Source organism: Lipotes vexillifer, unplaced genomic scaffold, assembly GCF_000442215.2.
Source record: "Lipotes vexillifer unplaced genomic scaffold, Lipotes_vexillifer_v1.1 scaffold916, whole genome shotgun sequence".
NCBI lineage: Eukaryota > Metazoa > Chordata > Mammalia > Artiodactyla > Lipotidae > Lipotes > Lipotes vexillifer.
Genome location: NW_006798383.1, coordinates 1,995,217 through 2,013,139, shown reverse-complemented (window position 1 = coordinate 2,013,139; position 17,923 = coordinate 1,995,217). Strand labels below are relative to the sequence as shown.

The window sequence follows — 17,923 nt, the reverse complement described above, 5'->3', positions numbered from 1 at the left end:
AATGGGTTTTTGTGGTTGAAGAGATAGAGGGAAGAGTGATAACTGGTGCTGAATCCTGAATTATTTCTCAGCTATACCTTCACACACCCTTTTAAAAGGCCAAAAAGCCGTCTGGTTCAATGATCTTACTTGTTTTTTTCTTCTGTGTTAACTAACATAATAGATCTTTAGGGCCAACCCTAAGCAAAACTGTGGAGCCTACATTTATCTTTGGCATTTTCACACATATGTGTCAAGATCTGTCCATCTAATTCTTGTTCTCCCTGCCTTCAAAAAAAGAGACTTTGTAAAGTCTCAAGGTGTGGTAAAGGCTTATTGTCATTTACAGTCCAAATGGGAACAAAGTACATTTTAACAGGAAACAAAACATTTATAGCTATGGAAATAAGTCTCTACAACTGAAATTTCAGGTCAGGACTTATCTGGAGGGGAGTTTCTTTTTTTTTTTTTTCCTTCCCCTGAGGGGTGGAGGAATATTCCTAGCTGCCCTAAAATTTTCCCATGTAAGCAACTGCCTCCTCTATTTCTAAGGCTCATCCTGGCATGCTTAGCAAAATGATGGACTTCGAATGCCATACAACTATATACTTTTTTGCTTTTTTATACAATATAAAGAGTTTATTTCCAAATTATGAAATAAGTTATGAAGGGTAAGATTTCTAGTTTTCTATATAGTGAAATAAGTGAGAATAAAGAAAACATATTTGGGAAGGAGAAATAATAACTTTCACTCATGCAATTTTTTTTTTTTTTTTTGGCGGTACGCGGGCCTCTCACTGTTGTGGCCTCTCCCGTTGCAGAGCGCAGGCTCAGCGGCCAAGGCTCACGGGCCCAGCCGCTCCGCGGCATGTGGGATCTTCCCGGACTGGGGCACGAACCTTTGTCCCCTGCATCGGCAGGCGGACTCTCAACCACTGCGCCACCAGGGAAGCCCCACTCATGCAATTTTTATATAGCCAAAAACTGCCTGGCATTTGCTTCCTAATTTAATTGAATTTGGGAGAATTTTTAAAGTCTTCCTAATAGCCAGAATAACAGAAATCTCTTGAAGCACTTGGTATAATATTTAGAGGTCATTATGTTTATTATGCTATAATGAATTTCAAAGATGCAAAAAAAGTAAGGGAGCTGACTATATTTTTATGAAAATTGCTAAGAAAAGCTGATCCTCCATTCTTAACTGTTCTGTATCTCTTTATGATCCACGATAAACAATTCATAAAATTAATTGCTCAGGATATCACTGAGCATACATATGCCTGCTGGTGCATATCTCCCAACTAAAACATTTAATATGTCACCTTTATTTTATTTATGAAATATTCACACCCAACTTTCTTATAGTGACATTATAGAGACATCCTCCGAGAGAAAATTATATATAGAAGACATCTTCCAGAAGTTCTAATGAAATGGTACCGTTACATTAAGAGAACAACAAAATTGGTGACTATCTCTTGGGCTGCTAACTATATAATGCCTTAAGGGATTCAGGATTAAGCAGTAAAATCTTGAGAAAATATAAGAGTCTTAAAAAGAAACAATGATTTATACTAAATTCCAATCTTCCCTCTTTCTGATGGCTTGAGTTCTTATTCTAGTTGGGCATAAAAATAATTTTGATTACAAAGATGATAAAACACCACAGGCAAGGGCTGAAGGCAAGAAATCTGAAAAAGAAAATAATTATTTGTTCTGGATTATTTTAGGGGAAAGCTAGATCTGATGGCTTCTGTGTGATTCAAAGCCATCTACTTGCCTTATTAAATTGCCCATCAGCCCTTTTTCAGGATACCAATCTCTGCCCAGAGAACAGAATGCTTCAAATAGAACGGCTGGCCAGTTTTTTATGATTTTTTGCAAAGCAGTATTAACACATTATTGTGTCACTTATGAGTGACTGGTCAGAAGAAAAACTGTCAAGTACACGAACACTATTTAACATTTTTTGCTATAAAACAGCAAAATCACTGTATCAAAAGATAAGTGTTCTCATGGCTCCCAATAATACTGTATTCCAGAGACTGAAAGGCCAGGTCCTGAAGCTCTGTAACAGTAAGAACGTTAAAAGCCTCACCACCCTCTTCGTTCTGCCAGGCCTCTCCACAGAGAATCTGTCCTGACCATTCTCTCGATGAGCTTCTTCCATAACATGCCATCAGATGTCACTCGGTACCATTCCTTGCACACAAGTTCAGCAGCACATAGTGATTTGGCATCCAGGTATGACAGAATGTTCTCAGCGATGTGATCTAAACCCCGAGCTTTTGGTGGGGGGAGGAGGCAAAGAAAAAGAACATAGATAGTGGTGAATGATTTTTTACAAAAGGTCCTTTAAATCAGAACAGCATTTATTCTGCTATGAAGGCACATTACTGTCCCTAGTGTGGTCCAGTTTCTTTTTCAAACAGACTGGGGTAAAATGAGTGTCAATAATTTTTCTATAAGGTTACAGAAATGAACAGTATTTTCCATCTTCCTTTAGATAAGGAAGTGAAAACTAACAACCAGCAAACCCCCCAAGACATTAAAAATAAAAAGGATTCCAGGAAACAATTCACATCTATCTATATGGATTTCGGCACTAGGGGATGTTCTATGGATGGCATCTCAAACTCTGTGGTTCAGACCCCCCACACCCCAATTCTCTATATTAGGTCCATCTCTCATTCTGTTTCTATTACTGCTGCAGTTCCTAAGCTGTTCAGTAAAAGAAGTATCCTTTAAATGTACTGGGGGAGAGGCACTAAGTCAGAATGTTCTGGATTATAGAATTCTGGGCATGCAGAAAGGAGAGAAGAAGGAAATACAGATCGGTATAGAAACATTCCAAGAGGAATGACCGAGAAGTATGTTTAAGTTCAAGTATGAGTTTAATTCTAGATGTTTAAAAAATATATTTGAGAACAGTTGCTGCTATAAAGCCTAAATGACAGTTGGCCAAACAAGGGAAAAAAAAATCCCAGACCAATAGATAACTTATAATTTCAGAGACTATTTTTGTAGGATATACAGAGAAAAACAGTGGAAGTAGATCTTGGACTGTGTTAACTGGGTGGGCTTCTCAATTACAATTCTCTACTACCCAAATCTGTACTGGAGCCTCAGAGGAACAAATCCTATAAAATAGGATATTTGCACTAACTTTTGGCTGCTGTTCTAACTCACAAGTGAGACAAAAACATTCAAAGTTATTTCTCTTTACAGGTTACATATCAGAGGTTTGCTAAAGACTTAAATAGTGCAGAAAGATTCCTTCGTACTCTGATTCCCTTAGGCACAAACTTAACAAACAGGAGAGAGAATACCACATTTCATTTTGTGTCTTTCCCCTGAATCATACAAAGACACATTTGGATGCCATTAGCAAAAATCCAAATGTGCTTAAACATTATTTTAATTATAAAAATTGTATGGATATCAGTCACATTTTTCAGCAGATTTGGAAAAGAAAGCATTAAATGGATCTTGTTTGGCTGGCATCACATGTTCATATTTAAGCACAAGCAGATGGATGCATTCATCACCTAATTCTTATTAAAGAAACATGACTATAAGCCAATTAAAGATATAATAATTAGTTCATCATACAAAATACAGTAATGGCACAATTTCTGCATCTTTATATTGAAACTTTCTACACCATCAGAAGATACCAAAATGCATTCCTGTTTTTAATGGCTGGCATGAAATTGCTCCTGATCTTTCACTATGTCCCTATAATAAGTCTTTGGAAGTAATTTCACCTAACACTCCAAACAAACCCATTACATTAATGGATTACAGGCATTTTTTGAAGTAGTCTCGTTTACTAAATGTAGCCAGATGGTGTAGGTTCATAAGTTAAAGTGGCCATAAAGCATTAGACTGATGATTTAGTGTCTTATGAAGTGGTCAGCAGATATACATGAGAGATTGGTATTAGGCAAAGGATACACAAGTCTAATCATCTCCTGTTCAATTCTTAGTGGTATATGCTTGAGATTGTAACATGTCTCAGTGATTGGGAAGAGCACAGTAATGAGGTACACACAGATTGTTCGCACAAAGAAAACTGTTTGCCTATGGCTAAAATAAAATCCAATGAGTGAAGAAGGGGCAGAAATCTATTCTACTTAACAAAAGATATAGGAACAAATTCAGCTTGAAAATGGTTATTTCTAAGATATAAATAGGCATTTCTTTTATTTTAAAGGGCAATTTAAATTCCAATTTTGGAAAAACAAATTTTTAAAAAGATATAATTGGCAAAGGTTAAGCAGAGTGGTAATATGCAGTTTGGGGGGAAGGTATAAGTTGGTATATTTTTCTTAGAGGATAGTTTGGCATATATATTAGAAGCCTTAAAATATGTTCATAATTCATTAATATAGAAATCCCACTTCTGGTATTTTTTTCCCTAGGATGCCCAAAAGATGAATAAGAATGTCCACCACAGCACAGTTTATAATGCCAAAAACATTTTACACTACCTAAATGTTCAATAAAGGGTTTAAATAATGTGTGCTTCAATCACCATAAGTAATACAAATACTATAAAAAATTATTTTTAAAAGAACCAACACTTAGAAAAACACATTAAGAGAATACAGTAAGAAAAAAATGTTACAAACACTTATGAGGGAAATATACACACCTAGGAAAAATATTAATAGCATATTAGTAGTTCTCTCTGAATGGTAGGGTTCTGGTAAATTTTATTTTTATATTTTAAACTGTTTTGAATTTTCTAAATTTCCCATAAGTGCTATAATCAGGAAACAACTGAAAAAAAATAAAAACAAGATAAGCTATTTTAGAGATTCACTCACTTTTGTAATATTTTTCTTTTAAAATAAGCTATTAACACAGGTGAGAAACTTGTATTTTCCTGAGACAGCATTTCCCCCAAATACTGATGCCTACACAGTATCCTAGATCACCATCAAGCATTCAGTGAAACAACCACAGCACTCTCCAAAGTATTTTAAGTGTGTGTGTGTGTATATGTGTGTCTGTGTGTATATGTACAAATATATATATATATTTAAAAATATATAGTTTATAATAGCTATTTAGTTCCTGAGCAGTGAGATTGTAAATCCTGGCATTTACATATTTAATATCACAACAAGGCTCCTGAGATACCCTTCTTTCTAAAATATTCAATTAAAAATGTTTCTTATTCATTCCTATAATGTAAATATTCGGTTGATAAATTCACATAGAAATCCAAATTCATATGCATTAGTTAATATACCTTAAAACTAAGACACAATATAAAAGACACATCTCAAACCAGACAACACCTCAGAAAAGATTTTATTTAAATCTACGTGTGAGTAAAAATAGGGTGAAGAGAGACAGGGAGAAGAGGGGGGAAAGAGGAGTCTATTATTTACAGTTTGATTTTTTGTATTTATATCCCAAGAAGGTACAATTTAAATGCTCAGTTTGTAAAAATCAAGCCAACAAAGATTTTTTTTAAAATAGAGAGATAATAGAGTTGTAGATTTAGTATGATTACCATTGTAACATATCTTCCAGGCAAATTAATGGCTTACAAACATCTGTAGACATACCTGGCAGAGCAGTTATGAAATCCCTCTGCAACATAGGTTTAAGATACGAGTTTATGTGCCCATGTTGGTAATGACACATTTGGGATATAAGATGTTCCACAAATCCCGTTGTGGAGCACAGGCTCCGGACGCGCAGGCCCAGCAGCCATGGCTCATGGGCCCAGCCACTCCGCGGCATGTGGGATCCTCCCAGACCGGGGCACGAACCCGCGTCCCCTGCATTGGCAGGCGGACTCCCAACCACTGCGCCACCAGGGAAGCCCACAACTTATTTTTTAATAGTCAAGTAAGAAATCCTCCATGCAAAAAAAAGCCAGTGAATAATTTGAGACCCTGGTACCTTTGGAGATAAAGCTTAAATAACATCAATGCTCAATATACCCTTTTCCTCCCCCCAACCACCCCAAAATCCTATCTCTGCTGTCATCAAAATCATATGCCATAAAGTCTTCTATATTAATGGATTCATTCAATAAATATTAATTGAGCATCTATAATGTGCCAAACACTGTCCTAGGTGCTAGGAATACAGCATTGAACAAAAATAATACAGTCTCTACCATCAGTAATTTACACTGTAGTAGGTACAGCAAGCTAAAAACATTACCATACAAACAGAAAATATAATGTAGATAGTATTTTGAAGAAAAATAAAGCAGGATAAAGGGATAGAAAAATTCATATATGCTATTGTGACGGGCAAAAATCTAAGATGGTCCCCCAAGAAATTCTTGACCCCTGGTGCACAAGCATCTCTCTCAGTTATTCAAACAAACATGTAGGTACTGCCGTGACTTAATTAAGGTCCCAAATCAGGACCATAAATAGGGAGATTACTCCAGTGGGTGTGATCTAATGACATGAGCCCTTTAAAAGCAGAGTTTTCTCCAATTGGTTGCAAAAGAGAAGGGGATCACCTGACTAGGAATTCAGTCATCCTTAGGAGCTGAGAGCAGCTCCCAGCAGACAGCCAGTAAGGAAATGGGGACCTCAATCCCACAAAGGCAAGGAGCTGAATTTGCCAACAACAATAACAACAATGAGCTGAGAAGAAGATTTTTCCCCAGATGAGAACTCAGCCCAGCCGACATCTTGATTTCAGCCTTGTGATACTCTGAGCAGAGGACCCAGTCATGCTATATCAGACTTCCGACCTAGACATCAGTGAGCTAATGAATGGGTGTTATTTTAACTTGCTAAGTTTGTAGTAATTTGTTATGAAGCAATTAATAAACAACCTAACAATTATTTAAGTCTAAGGGGTCAGAGATAGTTTCCCTAAAGATATGACATTTGAACTGACACATGAAGGAAATGAGGGAACTAGACATTTTGTTACACGGGGGAAGAATGGTCTAGGCAATGGGCATTTTGAGAGCAAAGGTCCTGGGTGGCAGTCTAAATGGCATGTTCAAGGAACAACAGGAGGGCCCAGGGTGGCTAGAACCAAGTGAGCAAAGCAAGAAGAAAAACAGTTGAAGAAGTAGTCCAAGCCAGATGATCCAGGTCATTTGGGTGGTAGCAGCTATCTCCAAAGATGGCCCCAAACAATTCCACCCCTTCCTGAACATGAATTCTGTCCCTCCCATCGAGAAGTAGTTTGTCCTAGCCTTTGCATCTGGCCTTTGACTAATAGAGTATGGAGAAAGTGACATTCTGGGACTTCTGAGTCCAGGCAACTTCTGCTTACTCCATCTTAGAACCTTGAGCCACCATGTAAGAAATTCAGAGTACCCTGCTGGAGAGGGAAGTCTGGAGGATGAGAAGCTATGCAGAGAGAGGTCACATGGAGAAGCACATAGCCTGAGCATGACACAATCTGAGACCTTATAAAGGATCACTGCTATGTGGAGAATAGGCTGCAGGGGACACGAATGGAAATTAGGAGACTAATTAACAGATTACTTCACAGTAGTCCATGGAAGAGACAACAACCTTTTGGACTAGTAAGGTAGCTACACACGTGGTGAGAAATAATTGGGATTCAACATACGCTTTGAAGGCAGAGCCAACTGAATTAGCTGATAGGCTGAATATGGGGTATGAGGGGGAAAAAGGAGACAAGGACCATACTCAAGTCTGAAGCTGGGGAACACCAGGGTAAGATTCAGAAATTAACTGAAATTTTTGCTACTCTAAAAGTTGATTTTCTTTAGAGGATAACCACAACGTGGTAGGTACAACTAGGTACTTGTACTTTTTTTTTTTTTTGGCTGCATCAGGTCTTAGTTGCGGCACACGGGATCTTTCGTTGCGGCATGCAGGTTTCTCTCTAGTTGTGGCGCGTGGGTTTCTCTCTAGTTGTGGCACACAGGATCAGTAGTTGCAGCGTGTGAGCTTAGTTGCTCAGTGGCATGTGGGATCTTAGTTCCCCAACCAGGCATTGAACCCGCGTCCCCTGCATTGTACTTTTCAAAGTAACTTGATGGATCTTTAGCATTTTTGACTGAGGCAAACCCAGTGTGGCAAGGAGACCCATGCTACTGTGGAGTTCATACCTGCCTAGACATATTGAATGTGCCATAAAACTGTATCAAATTTGGATAATCAACTTCTGCTATTAAAGGCACAGACTTGCCTTAATTTCTAAAGGCTAACTCCTACCTGTAGGCCTCTTTACAAATGATTCCAGATACACAGCTGAAAGTATATTTCCAAGAATGGCATTAGCCATTCTCCTTTATATTTTTAAATTTTTTTAAAAAAAATTTTATTTATTTTTGGCTGTGTTGGGTCTTCACTGTTGCACACGGGCTTTTCTCTAGTTGCGGCGAGCGGGGGCTATTCTTTGCTGTGGTGCACTGGCTTCTCATTGTGGTGGCTTCTCTTGTTGCGGAACACAGGCTCTAGGTGCAAGGGCTTCAGTAGTTGTGGCATGCGGGCTCAGTAGCTGTGGCTTGCCGGCTCTAGAGTGCAGGCTCAGTAGTTGCGGTGCATGGGCTTAGTTGCTCCACGGCATGTGGGATCTTCCCGGACCAGGGATTGAACCATTGTCCCCTGCATTGGCGCACTGGCAGGCAGATTCTTAACCACTGCACCACCAGGGAAACCCCAAGCCATTCTATTTACATAGAAGGAGTGGACACCATAAACAGCAAACATTGGTGTACACAGAGTTGGATGTTTTTTAGCATAAATGCCATGGTTATCTATAAGACCAAAAATGATTAATAAGAACCTTGTTGGACACGGGCCTTGGGGGACTTCCGGGCTGTTTTATGTAGGTTATTTGTTTGTATCTCAGAAAATGAAAACTTGTGAAATATGGAGTAAGATTTTGAGAGCTAATAAATAGGTGGGTTTACAAGCTTGACCAAACGCCACTTCTGATCCCAACATCCAAAACCTCTCACTCCATCATCTCTTATATATTTGTCTTTTATCTTTTAAAAGGCGGAAACGGACTGGAGTTGGATGCCACCGGAGTACTGTATTCTGGCTAAAGACCAGAAATGCCAGTAACAGAAAACAATAATCAGCAAAGTAATGAAATTATTCTGTTTATACTTTAAATGAACCAGATGTTTCTATAAAAATGGGATCAGCGGCTATCAGACCATTAACAGATAAAAATGCCTAAGGATTTCACATATTGATTGTCCCGCCGCAGGAGCTAAAGTTCAGTCAAGACTTTGTCATACTTTCAATGATCCAGTCATAAATGGGACCTAAAACACTGGCTGTTAGAAATGAAGTATAACCTGAGAGTTCATGTGTTTGCCAACTGTCTGCCTGCTGGTACTACATTCTAGTCACCACCCCTCAAAACAGAGTATTTCCTTGTAGGTAGAAAGACATACACCTCAGATCCATCATCACTTTACATGAGTACTCTTAATCACTACACCATACCGCATTGTTTTAAGAGTGTTGGCCCTACAGTAGAAAGACCTGGTTTTAAATTTTAACTTCTCAATTTAGCAGCTGTGTGACATGGAATAAATAACTTGATTTTTTTTTTGAGTCTCTGTTCCCCCTGTCTGTAAAATGGGGCTAATTATAGAATCTATTACATTGGGTTTTTGTGAAGATCAAATAAAATAATCTAAGAAAAGCCATGCTTAATGGTTCACCACCTGGCATACAGTAAAGTGCTCAGTAAATCAACAGTCAATGAATGTATGACACTGCTGGAGCTAAGCTTTCTCTCTCTTTTTAAATATATCCTTCGTTCTCATTATGTAATATATTTTTTCTATTTTAATTTTCACTGAAGTATATACGTAAAAGTACATAATCTTTTTTTTTTTTTTTTTTTTTTTGCGGTACGCAGGCCTCTCAGTGTTGTGGCCTCTCCGGACGCGCAGGCTCAGCGGCCATGGCTCACGGGCCCCCCCACTCCGCGGCATGTGGGATCTTCCCGGACCGGGGCACGAACCCGTGTCCCCTGCATCGGCAGGCGGACTCTCAACCACTGCGCCACCAGGGAAGCCCAAAAGTACATAATCTTAAGTGTACAGCTTGATGAATTTCCACAAGGTAAACATACTATGTAACTAGCATCCAGGTGAAGAAACAGATTATCACAAGCCTCACAAGCCCTGCCTTGTGCTCCCTTTTTCAAGTCACTAGCACCCCTAACGGTAACCACTACACTCATTTCACTTTTTTTTTTAACATCTTTATTGGGGTATCATTACTTTACAGTGAGTGGTGTGTTAGTTTCTGCTTTATAACAAAGTGAATCAGCTATACATATACATATATCCCTATATCTCCTCCCTCTTGCGACTCCCTCCCACTCTCCCTATCCCACCCCTCTAGGTGGTCACAAAGAACTGAGCGGATCTCCCTGTGCTATGCGGCTGCTTCCCACTAGCTATCTATTTTACATTTGGTAGTATATGTAAGTCCATGCCACTCTCTCACTTCGTCCCAGCTTACCCTTCCCCCTTGCCGGGTCCCCAAGCCCATTCTCTGCTTCTGCGTCTTTATTCCTGTCCTGCCCCCAGGTTCTTCAGAACCCTTTTTTTTTTTTTTTAGATTCCATATACATGTGTTAGCATATGGTATTTTTCTCTTTCTGACTTATTTCACTCTGTATGGCAGACTCTAGGTCCATCCACCTCACTACAAATAACTCAATTTCGTTTCTTTTTATGGCTGAGTAATAGACCATTGTATATATGTGCCACATCTTCTTTATCCATTCATCTGTTGAAGGACACTTATGTTGCTTCCATGTCCTGGCTACTGTAAATAGAGCTGCAATGAACATTGTGGAACATGACTCTGAATTACGGTTTTCTCAGGGTATATGCCCAGTACTGGGATTGCTGGGTCATATGGCAGTTCTATTTTTAGTTTTTTTAAGGAACCTCCATACTGTTCTCCATAGTGGCTGTATCAATTTACATTCCCACCAGCAGTGCAAGAGGGTTCCCTTTTCTCCACACACTCTCCAGCATTTATTGTTTGTAGATTTTTTGATGATGGCCATTCTGACTGGTGTAAGGTGATACCTCATTGTAGTTTTGATTTGCATTACTCTAATGATTAGTGATGTTGAGCATTCTTTTATGTGTTTGTTGGCAATCTGTATATCTTCTTTGGAGAAATGTCTATTTAGGTCTTCTGCCCATTTTTGGATTGGGTTGTTTGTTCTTTGATACTGAGCTGCATGAGCTGCATGTAAATTCTGGAGATTAATTCTTTGTCAGTTGCTTCATTTGCAAATATTTTCTCCCATTCTGAGGGTTGTCTTTTCGTCTTGTTTATGGTTTCCTTTGCTGTGCAAAAGCTTTTAGGTCCCATTGTTTATTAGGTCCCATTTGTTTATTTTTGTTTCTATTTCCATTTCTCTAGGAGGTGGGTCAAAAAGGATCTTGCTGTGATTTATGCCATAGTGTTCTGCCTATGTTTTCCTCTAAGAGTTTTGTAGAGTCTGGCCTTACATTTAGGTCTTTAATCCATTTTGAGTTTATTTTTGTGTATGGTATTAGGAAGTTTTCTAATTTCATTCTTTTACATGTAGCTGTCCAGTTTTCCCAGCACCACTTATTGAAGAGGCTGTCTTTTCTCCATTGTATATTCTTGCCTCCTTTATTAAAAATAAGGTGACCATATGTGTGTAGGTTTATCTCTGGGCTTTCTATCCTGTTCCATTGATCTATATTTCTGTTTTTGTGCCAGTACTATACTGTCTTGATTATCATAGCTTTGTAGTATAGTCTGAAGTCCGGGAGCCTGATTCCTCCAGGTCTGCTTTTCTTTCTCAAGATTGCTTTGGCTATTCGGGGTCTTTTGTGTTTCCATAAAAATTGTGAGATTTTTTTGTTCTAGTTCTGTGAAAAATGCCATTGGTAGTCTGATATGGATTGCACTGAATCTGTAGATTGCTTTGGGTAGTACAGTCATTTTCACAATGTTAATTCTTCCAATCCAAGAACATGGTATATCTCTCCATCTGTTTGTATCATCTTTAATTTCTTTCATCAGTGTCTTATAGCTTTCTGCATGCAGGTCTTTTGTCTCCTTAGGTAGGTTTATTCCTAGGTATTTTATTCTTTTTGTTGCAATGGTAAATGGGATTGTTTTCTTAATTTCTCTTTCAGATTTTTCATCATTAGTGTATAGGAATGCAAAAGATTTCTGTGCGTTAATTTTGTATCCTGCTACTTTACCAAATTCATTGATTAGCTCTAGTAGTTTTCTGGTAGCACCTTTAGGATTCTCTATGTATAGTATCATGTCATCTGCAAACAGGGACAGCTTTACTTCTTCTTTTCCGATTTGGATTCCTTTTATTTCTTTTCCTTCTCTGATTGCTGTGGCGAAAACTTCCAAAACTACGTTGAATAACAGTGGTGAGAGTGGACAACCTTGTCTTTTTCCTGATCTTACCAGAAATGGTTTCAGTTTTTCACCATTGAGAATGATGTTGTCTGTGGGTTTGTCATACATGGCCTTTATTATGTTGAGGTAAGTTCCCTCTGTGCCCACTTTCTGGAGAGTTTTTTTTTTATCATAAATGGGTATTGAATTTTGTCAAAAGCTTTTCCTCCATCTATTGAGATGATCATATGGTTTTTCTCCTTCAATTTGTTAATATGGTTTATCACATTGATTGATATGTGTATATTGAAGAATCCTTGCATTCCTGAGATAAACCCCACTTGATCATGGTGTATGATCCTTTTAATGTGCTGTTGGATTCTGTTTGCTAGTATTTTGTTGAGGATTTTTGCATCTATGTTCGTCAGTGATATTGGCCTGTAGTTTTCTTTCTTTGTGACATGCTTGTCTGGTTTTGGTATCAGGGTGATGGTGGCTTCGTAGAATGAGTTTGGGAGTGTTCCTCCCTCTGCTATATTTTGGAAGAGTTTGAGAAGGATAGGTGTTAGCTCTTCTCTAAATGTTTGATAGAATTTGCCTGTGAAGCCATCTGGTCCTGGGCTTTTGTTTGTTGGAAGAGTTTTAAACACAGTCTCAATTTCAGTGCTTGTGATTGGCCTGTTTATATTTTCTATTTTTTCCTGGTTCAGTCTCAGAAGGTTGTGCTTTTCTAAGAATTTGTCCAGTTCCTCCATGATGTCCATTTTATTGGCATATAGTTGCTTGTAGTAATCTCTCATGATACTCTGTATTTCTGCAGTGTCAGTTGTTACTTCTCCTTTTTCATTTCTAATTCTATTGATTTGAGTCTTCTCCCTTTTTTTCTTGATGAGTCTGGGTAATGGCTTATCAATTCTGTTTATCTTCTCAAAGAACCAGCATTTAGTTTTATTGATATTTGCTATTGTTCCCTTCATTTCTTTTTCATCTATTTCTGATCTGATCTTTATGATTTCTTTCCTTCTGCTAACTTGGGGTTTATTTTGTTCTTCTTTCTCCAATTGCTTTAGGTGTAAGGTTAGGTTGTTTATTTGAGATGTTTCTTGTTTCTTGAGGTAGGATTGTATTGCTATAAACTTCCCCCTTAGAACTGCTTTTGTTGCAACCCATAGGTTTTGGGTCGTCGTGTTTTCATTGTCATTTGTTTCTAGGCATTTTTTGATTTCCTCTTTGATTTCTTCAGTGATCTCTTGATTATTTAGTAGTGTATTGTTTAGCCTCCATGTGTTTGTATCTTTTACCGGTATTTTTCTTGTAATTGATATCTAGTCTCATAGCACTGAGGTCAGAAAAGATACTTGATATGATTTCAATTTTCTTAAATTTACCAAGGCGTGATTTATGACCCAAGATATGATCTATTCTGGAAAATGTTCCATGAGCACTTGAGAAGAAAGTTGTTTTTGGATGGAATGTCCTATAAATATCAATTAAGCCCATCTTGTTTAATGTATCATTTAAAGGTTGTGTTTCCTTATTTTCATTTTGGATGATCTGTCCATTGGTGAAAGTGGGGTGTTAATGTCCCCTACTATGTTACTGTCGATTTCCCCTTTTATGGCTGTTAGCATCTGCCTTATGTATTGAGGTGCTCCTATATTGGGTGCATAAATACTTACAATTGTTATATCTTTTTCTTGGATTGATCCCTTGATCATCATGTAGTGTCCTTTTTTGTCTCCTGTAATAGTCTTTATTTTAAAATCTATTTTGTCTGATATGAGAATTGTTACTCCATCTTTCTTTTGATTTCCATTTACATGGAATATCGTTTTCCATCCCCTCACTTTCACTCTGTATGTGTCCCTAGGTCTGAAGTGGGTGTCTTGTAGACAGCATATATACGGGTCTTGTTTTTGTATCCATTCAGCCAGTCTATGTCTTCTGGTTGGAGCATTTAATCCATTTACATTTAAGGTAGTTATTGATATGTATGTTGCTATTACCATTTTCCTTGTTTTGGGTTTGTTATTGTAGGTCTTTTCCTTCTCTTGTGTTTCCTGCCTAGAGAAGTTCCTTTAGTATTTGTTGTAAAGCTGGTTTGGTGGTGCTGAATTCTCTTAGCTTTTGCTTGCCTGTAAATGTTTTAATTTCTCCGTCGAATCTGAATGAGAGCCTTGCTGGGTAGAGTAATCTTGGTTGTAGGTTTTTCCCTTTCATCACTTTAAATATGTCTTGCCACTCCCTTCTGGCTTGCAGAGTTTCTGCTGAGAATTCAGCTGTTAACCTTATGGGGATTCCCTTGTATGTTATTTGTTGTTTTTCCCTTGCTGCTTTTAATATTTTTTCTTTGTATTTAATTTTTGATAGTTTGATTAATATATGTCTTGGCATGTTTCTCCTTGGATTTATCCTGTATGGGACTCTCTGTGCTTCCTGGACTTGATTGACTATTTCCTTTCCCATATTAGGGAAGTTTTCAACTATAATCTCTTCAAATATTTTCTCATTCCCTTTTTCTCTTCTTCTGAGACCCCTATAATTCGAATGTTGGTGCATTTAATGTAGTCCCAGAGGTCTCTGAGACTGTCCTCAGTTCTTTTCATTCTTTTTTCTTTATTCTGCTCTGCAGTAGTTATTTCCACTGTTTTATCTTCCAGGTCACTTATCCATTCTTCTGCCTCAGTTATTCAGCTACTGATTCCTTCTAAAGAATTTTTGATTTCATTTATTGTGTTGTTCATCTGTGTTTGTGTGCTCTTTAGTTCTTCTAGGTCCTTGTTAAACGTTTCTTGTATTTTCTCCATTCTATTTCCAAGATTTTGGATCATCTTTACTATCATTACTCTGAATTCTTTTTCAGGTAGACTGCCTATTTCCTCTTCATCTGTTTGGTCTGGTGGGTTTTTGCCTTGCTCCTTCATCTGCTGTGTGTTTCTCTGTCTTCTCTTTTTGCTTAACTTACTGTTTGGGGTCTCCTTTTCGCTGGCTGCAGGTTTGTAGTTCCCCTTGTTTTTGGTGCCTGCCCCTAGTGGCTAAGGTTGGTTCAGTGGGTTGTGTAGGCTTCCTGGTAGAGGGGACTAGTGCCTCTGTTCTGGTGGATGAGGCTGGCTCTTGTCTTTCTGGTGGGCAGGACTGCCTCTGGTGGTGTGTTTTGGGGTGTCTGTGACCTTATTATGATTTTAGGCAGCCTCTCTGCTAATGGGTGGGGTTGTGTTCCTGTCTTGCTAGTTGTTTGGCATAGGGTGTCCAGCACTGTAGCTTGCTGATCACTGAGCAGAGCTGGGTCTTAGCACTGAGATGGAGTTCTCTGGGAGAGCTTTTGCCGTTTGATATTACATGGAGCCGGGAGGTCTCTGGTGGACCAATGTCCTGAACTCGGCTCTCCCAACTCAGAGGCACAGGCCTGATACCTGGCTGGAGCACCAAGACCCTGTCAGCCGTATGGCTCAGAAGAAAAGGGAGAAAAAAAGAAAGAAAGAAAAAAATAAAGTAAAATAAAATAAAGTTATTAAAATAAAAAATAAAAATAATTATTAAAAATAAAAAGTAATAAGAAAAGAAAGAAGAGAGCAACCAAACCAAAAAACAAATCCACCAATGATAACCAGCACTAAAAACTGTACTAAAATACCCAAACAAACAAAATGGACAGACAGAACCCTAGGACAAATGGTAAAAGCAAAGCTATACAGACAAAATCACACAAAGAAGCATACACATACACACTCACAAAAAGAGAAAAAGGAAGAAAAAATATGTCTTTTGGGAAGGCTGAGGTCTTCTGCCAGGGTTCAGTAGGTGTTCTGTAGGAGTTGTTCCACATGTAGATGTATTTCTAATGTATTTGTGGGGAGGAAGGTGATCTCTATGTCTTACTCCTCCGCCATTTTGAAGGTCTCTTTATTTCATTTTTTAAAATACGTATTTAAAAAAAACTGCCTATACAATTTACAGTAGCATTAAAAAATGTAATACTTAGGAATAAGTTTAACAACATATGTGTAACACCTGAAAACTACAAAACATTGCTGAGGGAAAACTTAAAATACTTAAATAAATGGAGAAATATATGTTCACAAATTAGACTCAATATTGTTAAGATGTTCATTCTTTCCAGTTGATCTGTAAAGTCAATGCAATATCAATCAATCTAGCAGGCAAACTGACAAGCTGATTCTAAAATTTAGACAGAAGTGCAAAAGACCTAAACTTTAGCCGAGACAATCTTGAAAAATAAAAACAAAGATGGACTCACACTAACGAATTTCAAGACTTACAATAAAGTAATAGTAATCGGGCTTCCCTGGTGGTGCAGTGGTTAGGAATCTGCCTGCCAATGCAGGGGACACGGGTTTGAGCCCTGGGCCGGGAAGCTCCCACGTGCCTCAGAGCAACCAAGCCTGTGTGCCACAACTACTGAGCCTGTGCTCTACAGCCCGCGAGTTATAATGACTGAGCCCATGTGCCTGTGTTCCACAGCAAGAGAGGCCATGGCAATGAGAGGCCTGCGCACTGCAGTGAAGAGTAGGCCCTGCTCGCCGCAACTAGAGAAAGCCTGTGCACAGCAACGAAGACCCAACACAGCTAAAAATAAATAAATACATTTATTAAAAAAAAAAAAAAAGAATCACACCCTTAAACTACAGCATGTGGTAACTTGATGGATGGAACTCTGTAGTATAGTTTATAAAAAAAAAAAAGTAATAGTAATCAAGATAGCATGGCTCTGGTGTAAGGACAAACATGTAGATCAGTGGAACAGAACAGCAAATTCACAAACAATTTCACATATATAGCCAGTTGATTTTTGAGAAAGGTGCCAAGATAATTAAATAGGTAAAGGATAGTGTTTTTCAACAAATTATGCTGAAATAACTGGATATCCATATAGAAAAAATGAACCTTGTTCTCTAGTTTAGATCTTATTAAAAAATTAGGGGCGGGCCTCCCTGGTGGTGCAGTGGTTGAGAGTCCGCCTGCCGATGCAGGGGACACGGGTTCGTGCCCCGGTCCGGGAGGATCCCACATGCCACGGAGCAGCTGGGCCCGTAAGCCATGGCCACTGAGCCTGCGCATCCGGAGCCTGTGAGTCACAACTACTGAGCCTGTGCACGTAGAGCCCTGCTCCAGAACAAGAGAAGCCACCGCAATGAGAAGCCTGCGCACCGCAACGAAGAGTAGCTCCCACTCGGTGCAACTAGAGAAAGCCCATGCACAGCAACGATGACCCAACACACCCAATAAATAAATAAATAAGTTTTAAAAATCTAAAAAAAAAAAGTTAACATAAGTGGATTCTGGACTTATACATAGGAGCTGAACTTCTAGAAGAAAATAAAACTTCTAGGAGAAAACAGAAAATCTTGGTGTTATTGGGATAGGCAAACATTTCATAGATAAGGCATAAAAGAACAAGAAAGAACAAACATATATTTTTTAAAAACCCTTAGAACTCGATAAGAAAAGAAAACAAGTAATGCTATTTTGTTTTGTTTTGTTTTTTGAAAGGGCAAAAGACCTGAACAAACACTTCACAAAAAAGGATCCATATACGGGATGACCGATAAACACATGAAAAGATGTTC

The 17,923-nt window shown here is 38.4% G+C and overlaps 1 protein-coding gene across 1 annotated transcript in view; it reads right to left on the bottom strand.

The window, feature by feature from the left end:
• BTRC (beta-transducin repeat containing E3 ubiquitin protein ligase) overlaps positions 1–17,923 on the bottom strand; it is a 185,620-nt gene that overhangs the window by 16,722 nt on the left and 150,975 nt on the right. Inside the window, exons 5-6 of the mRNA XM_007470457.1 lie at positions 5,562–5,683; positions 2,078–2,264 (exon numbers count right to left, since the gene is read on the bottom strand). Coding sequence (XP_007470519.1) covers positions 2,078–2,264; positions 5,562–5,683 — 309 coding nt within the window. The remainder of the gene's footprint in view (positions 1–2,077; positions 2,265–5,561; positions 5,684–17,923) is intronic.